This window comes from Danio rerio, chromosome 20 (assembly GCF_049306965.1).
Source record: "Danio rerio strain Tuebingen ecotype United States chromosome 20, GRCz12tu, whole genome shotgun sequence".
Classification (NCBI taxonomy): domain Eukaryota; kingdom Metazoa; phylum Chordata; class Actinopteri; order Cypriniformes; family Danionidae; genus Danio; species Danio rerio.
This window is the reverse complement of record NC_133195.1, coordinates 55,054,213-55,068,269: the sequence shown is the minus strand read 5'-3', so window position 1 is coordinate 55,068,269 and position 14,057 is coordinate 55,054,213. Positions and strand designations below refer to the sequence as shown.

Here is a 14,057-nt window from a genome sequence, read left to right as displayed (position 1 = left end):
GGGGTTTTTCTGTTCCAGAGAAAACTAGAAATAGAGCAATCAAGTGAAACAAAAAAAGATTTTGGAATAAAAATAGGAATACATTGAAATAAGTAAAGAAATCTAGGAAGTACATTCATCTTAATACAGTTAACCCTACCGATCAAAGATAAGGGGAGGAGAGACCATCGATTAAAATCCTGTGTAAGATTATTCACTAATGGGACAAAGTTGAGGTCAAATAAGTCCGAAAAGCTTTTTGTGACATTTATGCCCAAATACTTGAAACTTTGTAAGGAGGATTTGAAAGGTAGAGAACCTAATGGGTAATCCAAGGCTGCTGTATTAATAGGCATTAATTCACTTTTACTCAAATTTAATTTATATCCTGAAATCAGGCCGAAGTCTGCTAGCAATTTCAACACCAAAGGAATAGAGGTACAAGGGTCAGACACGTATAACAAGAGATCATCGGCGTATAAAGACAGTTTGTGCTCCAACTCCCCCCTTTTTATGCCAGCCATTGCACTGGCTCTTAGAGCAATTGCCAACGGCTCAATGGCCATTGCAAATAGTAAAGGGGAGAGTGGGCAGCCTTGTCTAGTACCGCGACCAAGTGAGAAATATTTAGAATAATTGTTATTTGTTCGTACACAGGCCATTGGAGATGTGTATAAAAGTCTAATCCAAGTTATAATTTGATCAGGAAACCCAAATTTCTTCAGTGTGTAAAGCAGATACCTCCACTCGACTCTATCAAATGCCTTTTCAGCATCCATAGAAATAACTAATTCTGGAGATGCATTTGAAGAAGAAGAGTAGAGAATATTTAAAAGGCGTCTAATATTGTGAAAAGAGTGTCTATTTTTAATAAAACCTGTTTGGTCTGGTGAGATTATAGCTGGGAGAACAGTCTCTAAACGTCTTGCTAAAACTTTAGCTAATAATTTGACATCAGAACAAAGTAAAGAGATGGGACGATAGCTACTGCACTGGGAGGGGTCTTTATCTTTTTTAAGAATAAGGGAAATAATAGCCTGTCGGAGAGAAGGAGGAAGGATACCTGAACTGTAAGACTCATTAAACATGTTAAGTAAAAGAGGAGACAATTTGTCAGAAAATGTCCTAAAGAATTCTGCAGGAAAGCCATCAGGCCCTGGGCACTTGCCACTCTGCATGAGATTTAGAGCAGTCTTAATTTCTTCCAATGCAAGTGGAGCTGCCAAATTAGAGGAGATATCAGAATCAATACAGGGTAAATTTAGAAATTTGAAAAAAGTGTCAAATTGAGCGTCTTCGACTATATTTTCCGAAGTATATAAAGAGGCATAAAAATCTTTAAACATGTCATTAATAGTTAGTGGGTTGGCTGAAAAACCAGTGGGGGTGGAGATTTGAGTAATATGATGTGAAGCTGCAGACTGACGTAACTGATGAGCAAGCAATTTACTTGATTTATCACCGAATTCATAATAATTGGAATGAGTTTTATGTAAAGCATCAATTGCCTCATCTGTGGTAAGCAAATCCAATTCTGTCTTTGTTGTGAGAAACCGAGCGAAAAGGTCAGGGTCTGTTGAGTTAGCACATTTAGCCTGGAGGTCTGACAACAAATTAAGAAGCTTGACCCTACTTTCGTTCATTATTTTTTTCTTGTATGCTGCATATGAGATAATTTCTCCCCTTAAGTAAGCCTTGCATGCCTCCCAAATAGTCTTAGGTGAAACTTCTGGAGAGAGATTTGTAGAGATAAATAGATCAATACGATTATTAATAACTGCTATAAACTCAGGATCTTTAAGTAGTAAGGAGTTAAAACGCCAGGGTGGCCTAGACATTGAAAAGCCAGGAAGAGCCAGATCAAATGTAACAGCGGCATGATCTGAAATTACTATAGCATTATTCAATTCAATTCAATTCAGCTTTATTTGTATAGCGCTTTTACAATGTAGATTGTGTCAAAGCAGCTTCACATAAATGGTCATAGTAACTGGAACAGTGTGGTTCAGGTTTTAGTGTTTAAGTTCAGTTCAGTTCAGTTTAGCTCTGTTCAGTGTGATTTAATCATTACTGAGAGTTCAAACACTGAAGAGCAAATTCAACGATGCGTAGCTCTACCAATCCTGAACCATGCGAGGCAGTGGCGACAGCGGAGAGGGAAAAAAAACTTCACCTGATGGGAGTGAAGAAAAAAAACCTTGAGAGAACCAGACTCAGTTGGGCACGACCATTTTAATTTCTCCGCTGGCCAAAAGTCTTGTGCAGAACTTCATTCGCCGTGGTTTATGCTGGAAGATGGCCTCAATGAAGACTCGTCTGTCCCTGGAGCGTCGCTGGAATCAGACTCATGTTCTCCACTCCCCACGACCATCAGCGCAGCAGCAGCTCAGGATATGGCCTGGTCCCGGATATGGAATCCTTGGGATCATCACGTCGCTGGTCTTGGATCCAATCAGTGACTCCGCCTAATCTGAGGACCTCGGGATGAGTATCCCCAGGTGAAAATAGAGAATAAAGAGAATAATTAGCGTAGCTGCTGTTCATAGTGTATATAAGCAAGATTATAAACACATGAACTAATCAATGGAAGCAAATTATTATCAACCAAAAAGTAATCTATACGGGAAAAAGAGTGATGCACAGGAGAAAAAAATGAGAATTTTTTTGTATTCGGATTTAAAAAGCGCCAGACATCAGAAACAGCATATTGCTCCATAAAAAGCTGAATGATCCTACTAGATTTAGACTGTGCACAGAGTCTGGAAGATGAGCGGTCTAGAAGAGGGTCTAAACAACAGTTAAAATCCCCACCTAGAATTAGTTGGTTTGAGTGTAAATCAGGGAGGGAAAACAAAATTTTTTTGAAAAATGCCTCATCGTCCCAATTAGGTCCATATACGTTAGCCAAAACCAAGCGAGCTCCGTTTATTTGTCCTCTGAGAATAACAAAACGCCCATTAGGATCCGAAATAACCTCAGAGACTGAAAAGGGAATCGATTTGTGGATGAGAATAGCTACACCTCGGGACTTACTCTGAAAACTAGAATGGTAAAGCTGACCTACCCATCCCTTTCTTATCTTTAGATGATCGGCAGGCATAAGGTGTGTTTCTTGGATAAAGGCAATGCTAGTATTTAAATGTTTTAAGTAGCTAAGAACTTTATTTCGCTTCACCGGGGAGTTAAGCCCCTTAACATTCCAACTAGTGAATTTTAGTACACCACGCGTTGCTACCTTGTTACTCATGAGAGACATTAATAACAAATACTATAAGCGTGATCGAGTCTATGAGAACCCACCCCCAAGTATGCACAGCCAACATAGCAGGTGGCTAGAAGCATTATGAGGATACAAAATGCAGTAAAAGTGATTGCACTCAAAAATACAAAAAGAAAAAAAAAGCACAACAAAAACAAAACAACAGTAACAAAGGGAAAAAAAGAAAGAAAGGGAAAAAAAGATAAACCCACTCTTAAACCCACCCTTTCCCCAGCTGACAACAAGAACTGCAGCTGAACCCACTTTACCATAACAGGCAAGTTTCCTAACTCCTAGTCCTCCCAAACATAATAGTTACATCAGTAATATTAAATTTCGATTTTCATTCAATGCTTACTGGCAAACTTAGACTGCAAAACAAATTGGTGGAAGAGAAAAAAGAAAGGCGAAGCAATCGCACACAAAATACAAAAGGGCAGTAACACTATGCCTCACAAAATAAGCACAAATCTAAGTAGATTGGATTTTAACATAACATAAAATAGTCTGCAGTAAGTTTTTAACTAAGAAACATCAACATAGCTTTATCAAATTTAACAATGTCCAATATAAAAACCGCTGGGCCAACCTCCCAGGCTGTTCTTTAAGTAATAAAAAAAAGGTCAAAAAGTAAATTCTGCTTGCAGTATAAAAAAGCCTGACTGAGCTCATTGTGAATCTAAACCAAAATCCAAGCACTAGTCATCCCTTATTTAGATCGATATAAAAAAAAACAAAGCAGCATAATATGCAATGTAAAAAAAAGGGGGAAATAAACTGCAAGCCTACAATTCAGCCTACTATAAATAAAATGAGCTTTTAAGTTCAAGCACGGAAAAGTCTTTATACTGAGCAGGTTTATATCTCAAATCCACAGGTACATCCTATAGCATCCTTGGAGAGGGAGGCGGCCAGAAAGACATTAATGACTGTACATAGTAGAGTCTAATTCAACTCGTTTGCTACTAGCTCGAACTCTGGATGAAACTGTTGGCTTCCGAAACCGAAGCAAGCCATTTCTTCTCACCGTTTGGAAGTGTTATTCGAAGTCTAGCAGGGTAGAGAAGCGCAGGCTTGAGTCCTCGTTTGTAGAGTGATGACATCACGTCTTTGTACTCGGCGCGAAGTTTCACAACATCAGGGCAATAATCCTCAAAGATACGAATCTTGTGGCCATCATACAGCAGCTCACCCTTTTTGCGAGATTCACGGACGACCAAATCCTTCGTTTGAAAGCGATGAAATCGCAGGATGACAGGTCGCGGTCTCTGGCCTGGTGCAGGTTTAGGCGCGAGGCTGCGGTGAGCTCTGTCCAGCTCGGGCGGCGAGGTTAACACCTGGGAGCCAAGGACATCGACCAGAAGCTGAGAGAAAAAAGCCGTCGGTCGCGGCCCCTCGACTGATTCGGGTAAGCCGACTATTCGAATGTTTTGGCGCCGGCTGCGACTTTCAAGATCGGAAACTTTAGCTTTTAGCCACTCGTTGTCCTTCTGGAGCCGCAAACACGTAGCGTTGAGTTGATCGAGTTGCTGACTAAACTCTGTAGCACCGGACTCGAGGTTTCCGATGCGAAGGTCATGATCAGCCACCGTGGATTGAATATTGTCAAGCTTGGTTGCCAAACTTTCAAAAGATGTTTTAAAATCCTCTGCGATCGAGGCTCTAAGGTCATCATGTAGCGCGCGAATCTCGGCCAACGTGACGTTAGCATTCGGCGAAGGAGAACCTTCTTTATCGATCTGTCTGCCCCTTCCTTTTGACATTTCAAAGATAAAATATGTCGCAGAACAGAAAATAAACGAATACTGCCAGAAACGAACAAAATCACTGATGTTAATAGACAAAACTGAAAAGTTTTTTGGGAGCTGACCACGCGCACGTCTACTCCTCAGGCGCCATAACCGGAACTCATTGTCAGTCATTTTGACGGAGAGGATTGTAAAAATTCCGTCATAACCTATTATTGACCATCAATTAATTAGCATATTTTCTAATCGCTTTTTTCCATTCGTATTGTAATAATGAACTTGCACGTCGAGCACAAAGGCTAAATTATTCATTTATTTATTTAACAAATAAACAATAACTCCTATTTGCCTTGCCTCATATCTTCCTCCTGTGTCGACCTGAACTGGGTGCTTGCCTGTGCGTAATCAAGCGCAACAAGAGAGACTTATGCAGAGGCAGTTGTCATTCAATTCTGTGTCTTTGCCTCGGAAAGTCGACTTCTGACAGTTTTAAATTTGTTCTGGAGGCTGAAGCCGCGTTCTGCTGCCACACTGGAGAGTCCTTGCCATAAGCAGCCTGGACTCTGCTGACAGACTCGGGCCAGATATGGTTAACAGGAATCGGGCCAGTGCTTTACAGCCGCATCACAAACGCATGTGCGGGAGCGAGCTGCGGGCCATACTCGGCCCAGATAACACTCGCCGATGCTGAGTCGGAGCCGGAGGCACTGAAGGGAAGCCAAGCTCGGGCAGATTACTACCTGCTATCTGCGTAGCACAACTTCAGCCAGCTTTTTGTAGTTAGGAAACATTTCTCCTAAGGAAGTGATCAGAAGTTTGCTAGATTCTCTGAATGTGGGATTTTCCGCGTTTCATTGGGATAAAATACTGCAGCACGCGCTCCTTCAGCACCAGGGCCGCGGCTTCACCTCTATGCGTTGGGTAGTGCATGGTGCTCACAAGCACTCCAAACCACCTGACCTCCTTGTTGCCGCTTGGTTGGCCCGTATTAACAGCTTTCAGCGACTGAGGATTTGTGTCTGCTTGTTCTTCATCGTCCACTGCATCACTTCCTCTTTTTTTCCACCTTTATTATTAATATCACAGCTGTTTGGCCGTTTAAAGAAACTTCTCACACTCAGCTGCTGTGAGATTTTTGCAACTGTACGCAGCGTTGACAAAGAGGAGACAAAACAAGGGCAATCGCCATCAGCTGGACAGGAGTGGGAATTACAGCTAGCTACAAATTACAGTAGATCACCCTCAGCATAATCCGTCAAAATGACGGATCACATTCAGATTTTTCCGTCACTGCTGAAAAAAATCCGTCAATGATGGAAAATATTCGGTTAACGGAACCTCCGAATTGTAAATACAATTGCGATGTCCGTCTCTTCACGTAGTGTTCTCTGTGTGGGGGAAAAATGCAACTCGCAGTTTCAGCTTTGCCTTTTTCTTTCTATTGCAATCATCGCAATTCAAGCTACATTATGGCCCATTTCCACCCCTTAGCCCTTTCCCTTACCCCTCGTTTTGTGCGTTCACGTGAAGGGGATTGGGGTGTCTCAATTATTTTTAGCTTGAAGGCATAGGGCTAAGGGGAAGTGCTAGATACCCCATTGAACAGATTTTTCAGTACCACACTCGAAACCAAGGGGTAAGAAAATATCCCAGAATACACCAGCCACAACGGCAGCGTAGCTGCACCCGAAAGCCAGGAGATCCTCAAATTAGTGTTTTTTTTTTTTGTCATTATTATGAATTTTTACAACAAACATTGTTTTAATTATAGGTGGGCATAGATTACTTTTTAAATCTAGATCAGGGGTCACCAATCTCGTTTCTGGAGGTCCGGTGCCCTGCAGGGTTTAGCTCCAACTTGCCTCAACACCTGCTTGGGTGTTTCAAGTATACCTAGTAAGAGCTTGATCAGGTGTTTGATTAGAGTTGGAGTCAAAATCTGCAGGACACCAGACCTGCAGGAACAAGTTTGGTGATCCCTGATCTAGATTAATCTCACTGTAATCTTGGAAATAATCTAGATTAAAAAATGCTCATTTGAATTCTGTCGAAGGCATCCAGAACATGTGTGCCACCCAAATAACAAGTCTTTGAGAGCGGGTTTCTCAAGCCAGGTGGCGCATTAGACCAGGGGCTCATCTCCCGTTTACAAAATGCATCACAAGCTGCTTGAGAAACTGTTCTACTGTGATAATTGGTTATGAAAATAAGTGATGGTCAATAAGATGTAATTGTTAACTCACTGTTTATTCAGGTAAACATGAATGTTTTAATACATTCATAACTGTGTTCGTGCTTTACCGTCATCCTTTAAAAAAAAAAACCTCAAATTAAAACCGCTAAATTTAGCTATCAATAATAATAACTCCTGTACAGCAGTCCCACAACATTCTGACACTCGATGACACTGGACTACCCTGTCAGAAATGTCTAGTGGCTGGGAATGAGCTTTTTACAGCGTCTGCTATAATGTTCATGTTGTTTTTAGTGTGTTTACATTGATGAATATAGCCACTGTGTAAATACACAGTAGTTTCAGGGGCCAAGGGGAAGGTGTAAAAATAGAATTGGGATTGGGACATTGAGTGTCATGCCCAAAAACAATCTCTAACTACAGAGGGTAGATACTGTGGGTGCTAGAGGCTAATTTCTATTATTCTTATGAGTCTTGTGAAAACTCAAGCCAACATTTGCTAAATATTTTCGCACAGACCGCAAGATACTTTCTGAAGACATTTTTAGAGATATAAAAATAAACATAAACTACAGAGATTGGCACACATTTTTTGATATGGCATAATTTATATGTGCTTTTTTTTTTTTACCTATTTACCACATGTAAATGAAACATTAAGTCATGAATATTTACCTAAAAGTTTTGGAAAAGTCCTGTAATTTTATTAGTAAAAATGTGTCTGAGCCGTGGATGTAATGCATGCTGCATTATGCCACTGATCCACCTCAGACATTCAATCTGACTTGCGCTTTTTTTTTTGCACTTTCATTTACCTGGAAAGTTTCTGGATATTACCGGTATTACTGTGTGAAAGGGGCTACAGTGCTGTGTGTGTCTGACTGTGCTGGTTTGGTGTGAACAGGGGATTCGTACGGTCCATCTCCTGTGAGCGGCGGGGCTCCGTCTCCTCCTTTGATGATCGAGGGTCCAGGACGGCCCCCATCAGCACCTGTAGGGCGACGCGGTGAGCCGTTCGGTGAGATCCACCTCTTCTCCAGATTCACCTGCACTCGAGCTCTTCCTTTTCCAGCCCAGTTTTTGTGTCATTCTCTGTGTTTAGGTTGACATTTTTACCCTCCTCTTTGCATTTCCAGCTCTGTTTTTGAAGTCATTCTACGTTTTTATCCTCCTCTTGTCTTTTCTAGATTTGTTCTGAGTCATTCTGTGTTTTCAGATTGTTATTTCCCCCCTGTTTCTCTTCTTATGGGATCCTCATTGTGTTGTTTTTTCCTCCTCAGAGTCTTCAATGTGTGAAATGTTTGATTGTTTTCTCTTAGTAACCTTTGGTGTATTTCAGGTCCACGACCCCCGTCTGATCCTCACGGACGCTTCTCTGAGCTTGGACACCCGCTGCCATCCAGACCAGGTGCTTTGCATGCCACTTCATGCTAGATTTAATAGGCCCGTCACCATATCTACTTTTTGTCGTATGATAAATTGCACCAAAATATATTGTGATAAACGGTATTATTGTCAATGCCAGAAAGACAATGTAATAGCTTCACAATGCAAGTGCATGCTACCAAAGAACACATCATATTTGATTCTTAGGAATATTTCATTTAATTGAATGTGAATCAGAATATGAAAACGCATATCTTAAATAAATAATAAATGTAAAGGGCACATAGGTTACCCCTTTTTTCATATTTATTATAAGTCTTTTGTGTCCCCAGAATGTGTCTGTAAAGTTTCGGCTCAAAACACCCATCAGAGTATTTATTAAAGCTGTTGGAAGTGTCTTTATTATAGCTGGGAAAAGGTTGTTGCTGTTTTTTGCACTGGGCCTTTAAGGCGAGTCATCCCCGCCCACCGTTCCCACATGCCTGTCAGCAACATGCCTCAATCGCCACCCACGGCTGCCCCAGGAAGCAGATCTTACGTAACGTTTGTGAGAAATACTACAGAAAAACGTTACCAATCAATATTTGATGCAATTTTTGTGCAGTTGCAACAATGAGTTCACGCACACGCAGCGCAGACACACACACATAGCACAGACACGTAGCGCAGACACACGCACATACATAGCGTAGACAGGCAGACACACTCACACATACACGCATAGCACAGACACGTAGCGCAGACACACACACACATAGCGCAGACAGACACACACACACATAGCACAGACACGTAGCGCAAACACGTGCACATACATAGCGTAGACACGCAGACACACTCACACAGCACAGACACGTAGCGCAAAAACGCGCACATACATAGTGTAGACACGCAGACACACTCTCACACACGCACACACACATAGCACAGACACGTAGCGCTCACACACTCACATACACAGCACAGACACGTAGCGCAAACACGCGCACATACATAGTGTAGACAGGCAGACACACTCACACATAGCACAGACACGTAGCGCAAACACACGCACATACATTGCGTAGACAGGCAGACACACTCACACACAGCACAGACACGTAGCGCAAACACGCGCACATACATAGTGTAGACAGGCAGACACACTCACACACAGCACAGACACGTAGCGCAAACACGCGCACATACATAGTGTAGACAGGCAGACACACTCACACACACACACACACACAGCACAGACACGTAGCACTGACACACTCACGCACACAGCACAGACACGTAGCGCAAACACGCGCACATACATAGCGTAGACAGGCAGACACACTCACACACAGCACAGACACGTAGCGCAAACACGCGCACATACATAGTGTAGACAGGCAGACACACTCACACATAGCACAGACACGTAGCGCTGACACACGCACATACATAGTGTAGACAGGCAGACACACTTACACACAGCACAGACACGTAGCGCAAAAACGCGCACATACATGGTGTAGACACGCAGTCACACACGCACACACACATAGCACAGACACGTAGCGCTGACACACTCACACACACAGCACAGACACGTAGCGCAAACACGTGCACATACATAGTGTAGACAGGCAGACACACTCACACACACAGCGCAAACACGTGCACATACATAGCGTAGACACGCAGACACACTCACACACATAGCACAGACACGTAGCGCAAACACGCGCACATACATGGCGTAGACACGCAGACACACACACGCATAGCACAGACACGTAGCGCAAACACGCGCACATACATAGCGTAGACACGTAGACACACACACACACAGCACAGACACGTAGCGCTGACACACACACATACATAGCGTAGACAGGCAGACACACTCACACACACAGCACAGACACGTAGCACAAACACACGCACATACATAGTGTAGACAGGCAGACACACTCACACACACAGCGCAAACACGCGCACATACATAGCGTAGACACGCAGACACACTCACACACATAGCACAGACACGTAGCGCAAACACGCGCACATACATAGCGTAGACACACACACACACACGTAGCGCTGACACACACACATACATAGCGTAGACAGGCAGACACACTCACACACACAGCACAGACACGTAGCGCAAACACACGCACATACATAGCGTAGACAGGCAGACACAGTCACACATAGCAGACACGTAGTGCAAACACACGCACATACATAGCGTATACAGGCAGACACACTCGCACACACACAGCACAGACACATAGCGCAAACACACGCACATACATAGCTTAGACACACAGACACACTCACACACACATAGCACAGACACGCAGCGCAGACAACCACACACACATACATAGCGTAGACAGTCAGACATACAGACACACACATACATAGCGAAGACACACACACACAGAGAGACAGTGAAAGAGACTTGCGGCTGTGCTGATGAAGTGAATCTGAAGTGAATGGCTGTACTTCATTACACACGTGCACACATTTTAAAACATGTTAAACTTGTAAAACTCACTCTTGATCACGTCTGATGATGATTGATGATCCTAGCGAACTGAACAGACCTTTTATTCCCGGTTGCTTTGTGCTCATCCTGTCTTGTCTATACGAGTTTATGCATTACTACAGAGACATGTTAATGCGCGCAGCTGTCAATCAATATTGATGGGCGGGGGGACCGCACTCCTACGTAAAGTTGCTGTCGATCTGAAAACCGCTCGAATTGGTCCACCGTTTTTATGTTGTTAAATTTAAAGAAAAAGGACTGGGTGTGTTTATTTCACCCCAATATGACAGAATATACACTATACTTACACACAGATCTGTCCAAACAGCTTGAAAAGTAGATTTTTCACCATAGGTGCCCTTTAAAACCAAAGTTCAAGGAAAAGAGTAACAGAGGCTGTGATATCTGCTAAAAGATCTATTTTCAGCTGTCAGACACGCACACATGAGAATATACTATATAGTAATCATCAATACAGTGTTTTCAACCATTCTGACACTGGCAGCTTTAATAGAGATAGAGATGTTGCGCAATCGGCTGAAATGTTGCTAGAATTGTTGTTTATGTATGGGCGATGTATATTGCAATAGCAAAAACGATTGAGCTCATGTCAGTGTTGTGAAATAATTCCATATATTAATTATTGTGACAGGCCTAACATTTAATGATACATAAAACAGTTTAAAGGGAAGCTGCAGAGTTTCTGTTTGTTTTACTTTTTCAGATATAGCATTGCATTCTCTTGTTCAGATTTGCATCTACATCCACAGATGTCTGATTGTCCTATTGTCTGTTTTACAGAAATGTTTCAGCCGATGACATCATCTCCATGTGCTCATGATGGGCCGATGGTAAGGACTGCGGATATCATGTTGTTTTTTTTCCAAAATATCATATATTTAAATATTTCCCAAGTGCTGTTTAACTTAGAGCAGATTTTTTTCAACACATTTCTGAACATAACAGCTTTAATAACTCATTTCTAATCACTGATTTATTTTATCTTTGTCATGATGACTGTAAATAATATTAGACTAGATAATCTTCAAGACACTTCTGTACAGCTTAAAGTGACATTTAAAGGCGTAACTAGGTTAATTAGGGTTACTAGGCAGGTTAGAGTAATTAGGCAAGTTAATAGCCGCGTTTCCACTATCGCGCCTAAAGCGAGAGAGCCAGGGCAAGCCAAGGCCAGTGGCGTTTCCACTGTCACTTCCGGGGCCTAATCGGGCCAAAGCGGGGCTTTCTTGGGGCCAGCGACCGGCCTTTTTCGGCCCGCCGAATACCTTGGGCCAAGGAGGGCCAGCTGGGGCTTCGGGGCGGAGTGAAAGGAGAGGCGGGCAGTTTTCTGATCGCACATGAGTACATGCGCCAAACATAAATAAATAAGGGAAAGAAAACATCTGGCCTTATAGTCTGGGGTCTTTTTGTGTATGATCACCCTTATGTTTCCCTTTTAAATGTAAGGCGGCTGCATAAAATAATAAAGTAGTTTTAATTTATAGTGATGTTCTTTGCTGCGTCCTCCTTTATGTTTCAATAACGCATAATAATCTTTACACCATATTAAACACACAGCAGACAGTAAAGGATTTCAAGAGTTTTTGTCAAGTTTAAAATGTTTGTTTGTGCGCGTTTAAATGCCTGTATGTGTGTGTGAGACCGGGCAAGAGCGCTCCTTCACAGCTGTGTTATGCCACGAGCGGCTTTTTTCTCTTTATTTTGGAGATAATACACAATATAAATACAACAGAAAGACATAAAACTTATCAAATTACCTGCCCACTTTCGTAGACTTTAAACAATATAGTGTCATATCGTGATAAAATAGCCTGAGCTATATTGAAATATAATTTAAAGAATTACAAATATCGGATATATATATAATCACATTAAATAAATAAACCAATATAAAATAAACAAAAGCTAGCTATATGTTGATAGCCTATATACAATACATAAATCAAACCGTTTTAACGCCACATATAGCCTAACTTTCATTTTACAAAGACCTGTCTGAAAAAAAAGATTTTAGATATTTTCTTAAAACAATAAACACCGGAGATGGTTTGAAATATTATTTATAAAGTATTTGGATGTGATGATATTAATCAAATCACGCAAACAGAGCATTATTTAGGTGAGTGAAAGCAGAATCTAGTCTACCTTTTTTCTGTCACCCAGTCCTGCGCTGCTTTAAACGCATCGGGGGAAAGTCCAAACACAAAATGTGTTCTGTATCCTCAAACAAGTGTTTATGTTTTTATATGACATGGTCTTATTTATAAATGAGACTCTAAATGAAGAGCTTTAGTGAATAGCTGCTGAGCGCAACAAATATGGCTATATTTTATTAGGCTACTCGCTCTTCTTGTGCCGGAAACACTTAACACGACGTCTATCAAAACGAGGATGTTATAAAATACATGCCATATCGAGTTATAACGGAGAATTTCTGTGGCTTTATATTATGGATGTGTGCGCTCTCTGTGTTGGGTCCCTGCGTTAGTGGCGAGAGCAATGCACAATGCCAACAGTCTGTCGGAGAGTAAACAAATGTAATGAATGGAAATACACAGGTCTGTGCGTGTAGACATTTCATGTACTGCTGTACAGTAACGTGTCGTTTGTTTGTTTCGGTTGTCTTCATTTTAATGGTTTCGTTTCGTGATGATTCTATGGTGTGCTTTATCTGCCTAAATCTCGCTGAAGTGGGCAGGTTGTGTGACGTTTGATTCGGGGACGTTCTGTGGGCGGTGTTTGCGTGACGCGCTGCAAGCTACTAGCCCGACAGTGGAAATGCGACATGATTTTGGCCTCATTTCTCAACCTCCCGGGCTATTGGCCAGGCCCGATTAAAGCCCTGGCTCGCACTGGCCCGATAGTGGAAATGCGGCTATTGTATAATGATGGTTTGTTCTGTAGACTATCGAAAACAAATAGATTTAAGCTAATAATATTGAC

The 14,057-nt window shown here is 42.0% G+C and overlaps 1 protein-coding gene across 13 annotated transcripts in view; it reads left to right on the top strand.

The window, feature by feature from the left end:
• mia3 (MIA SH3 domain ER export factor 3) overlaps positions 1-14,057 on the top strand; it is a 449,969-nt gene that overhangs the window by 47,878 nt on the left and 388,034 nt on the right. For 7 of the 13 annotated variants that reach the window (XR_012396145.1, XM_005160894.5, XM_005160893.5 and 4 more), the window contains 3 exons: positions 8,085-8,198; positions 8,520-8,588; positions 11,895-11,944. Coding sequence is in view for 12 of the 13 variants with exons in the window: in XM_005160894.5 (XP_005160951.1) it covers positions 8,085-8,198; positions 8,520-8,588; positions 11,895-11,944 (233 nt within the window). In the remaining variant the exon portion in view is untranslated. The remainder of the gene's footprint in view (positions 1-8,084; positions 8,199-8,519; positions 8,589-11,894; positions 11,945-14,057) is intronic. The other 6 variants (XM_073933741.1, XM_073933740.1, XM_068215736.1 and 3 more) reach the window with 1 other exon arrangement.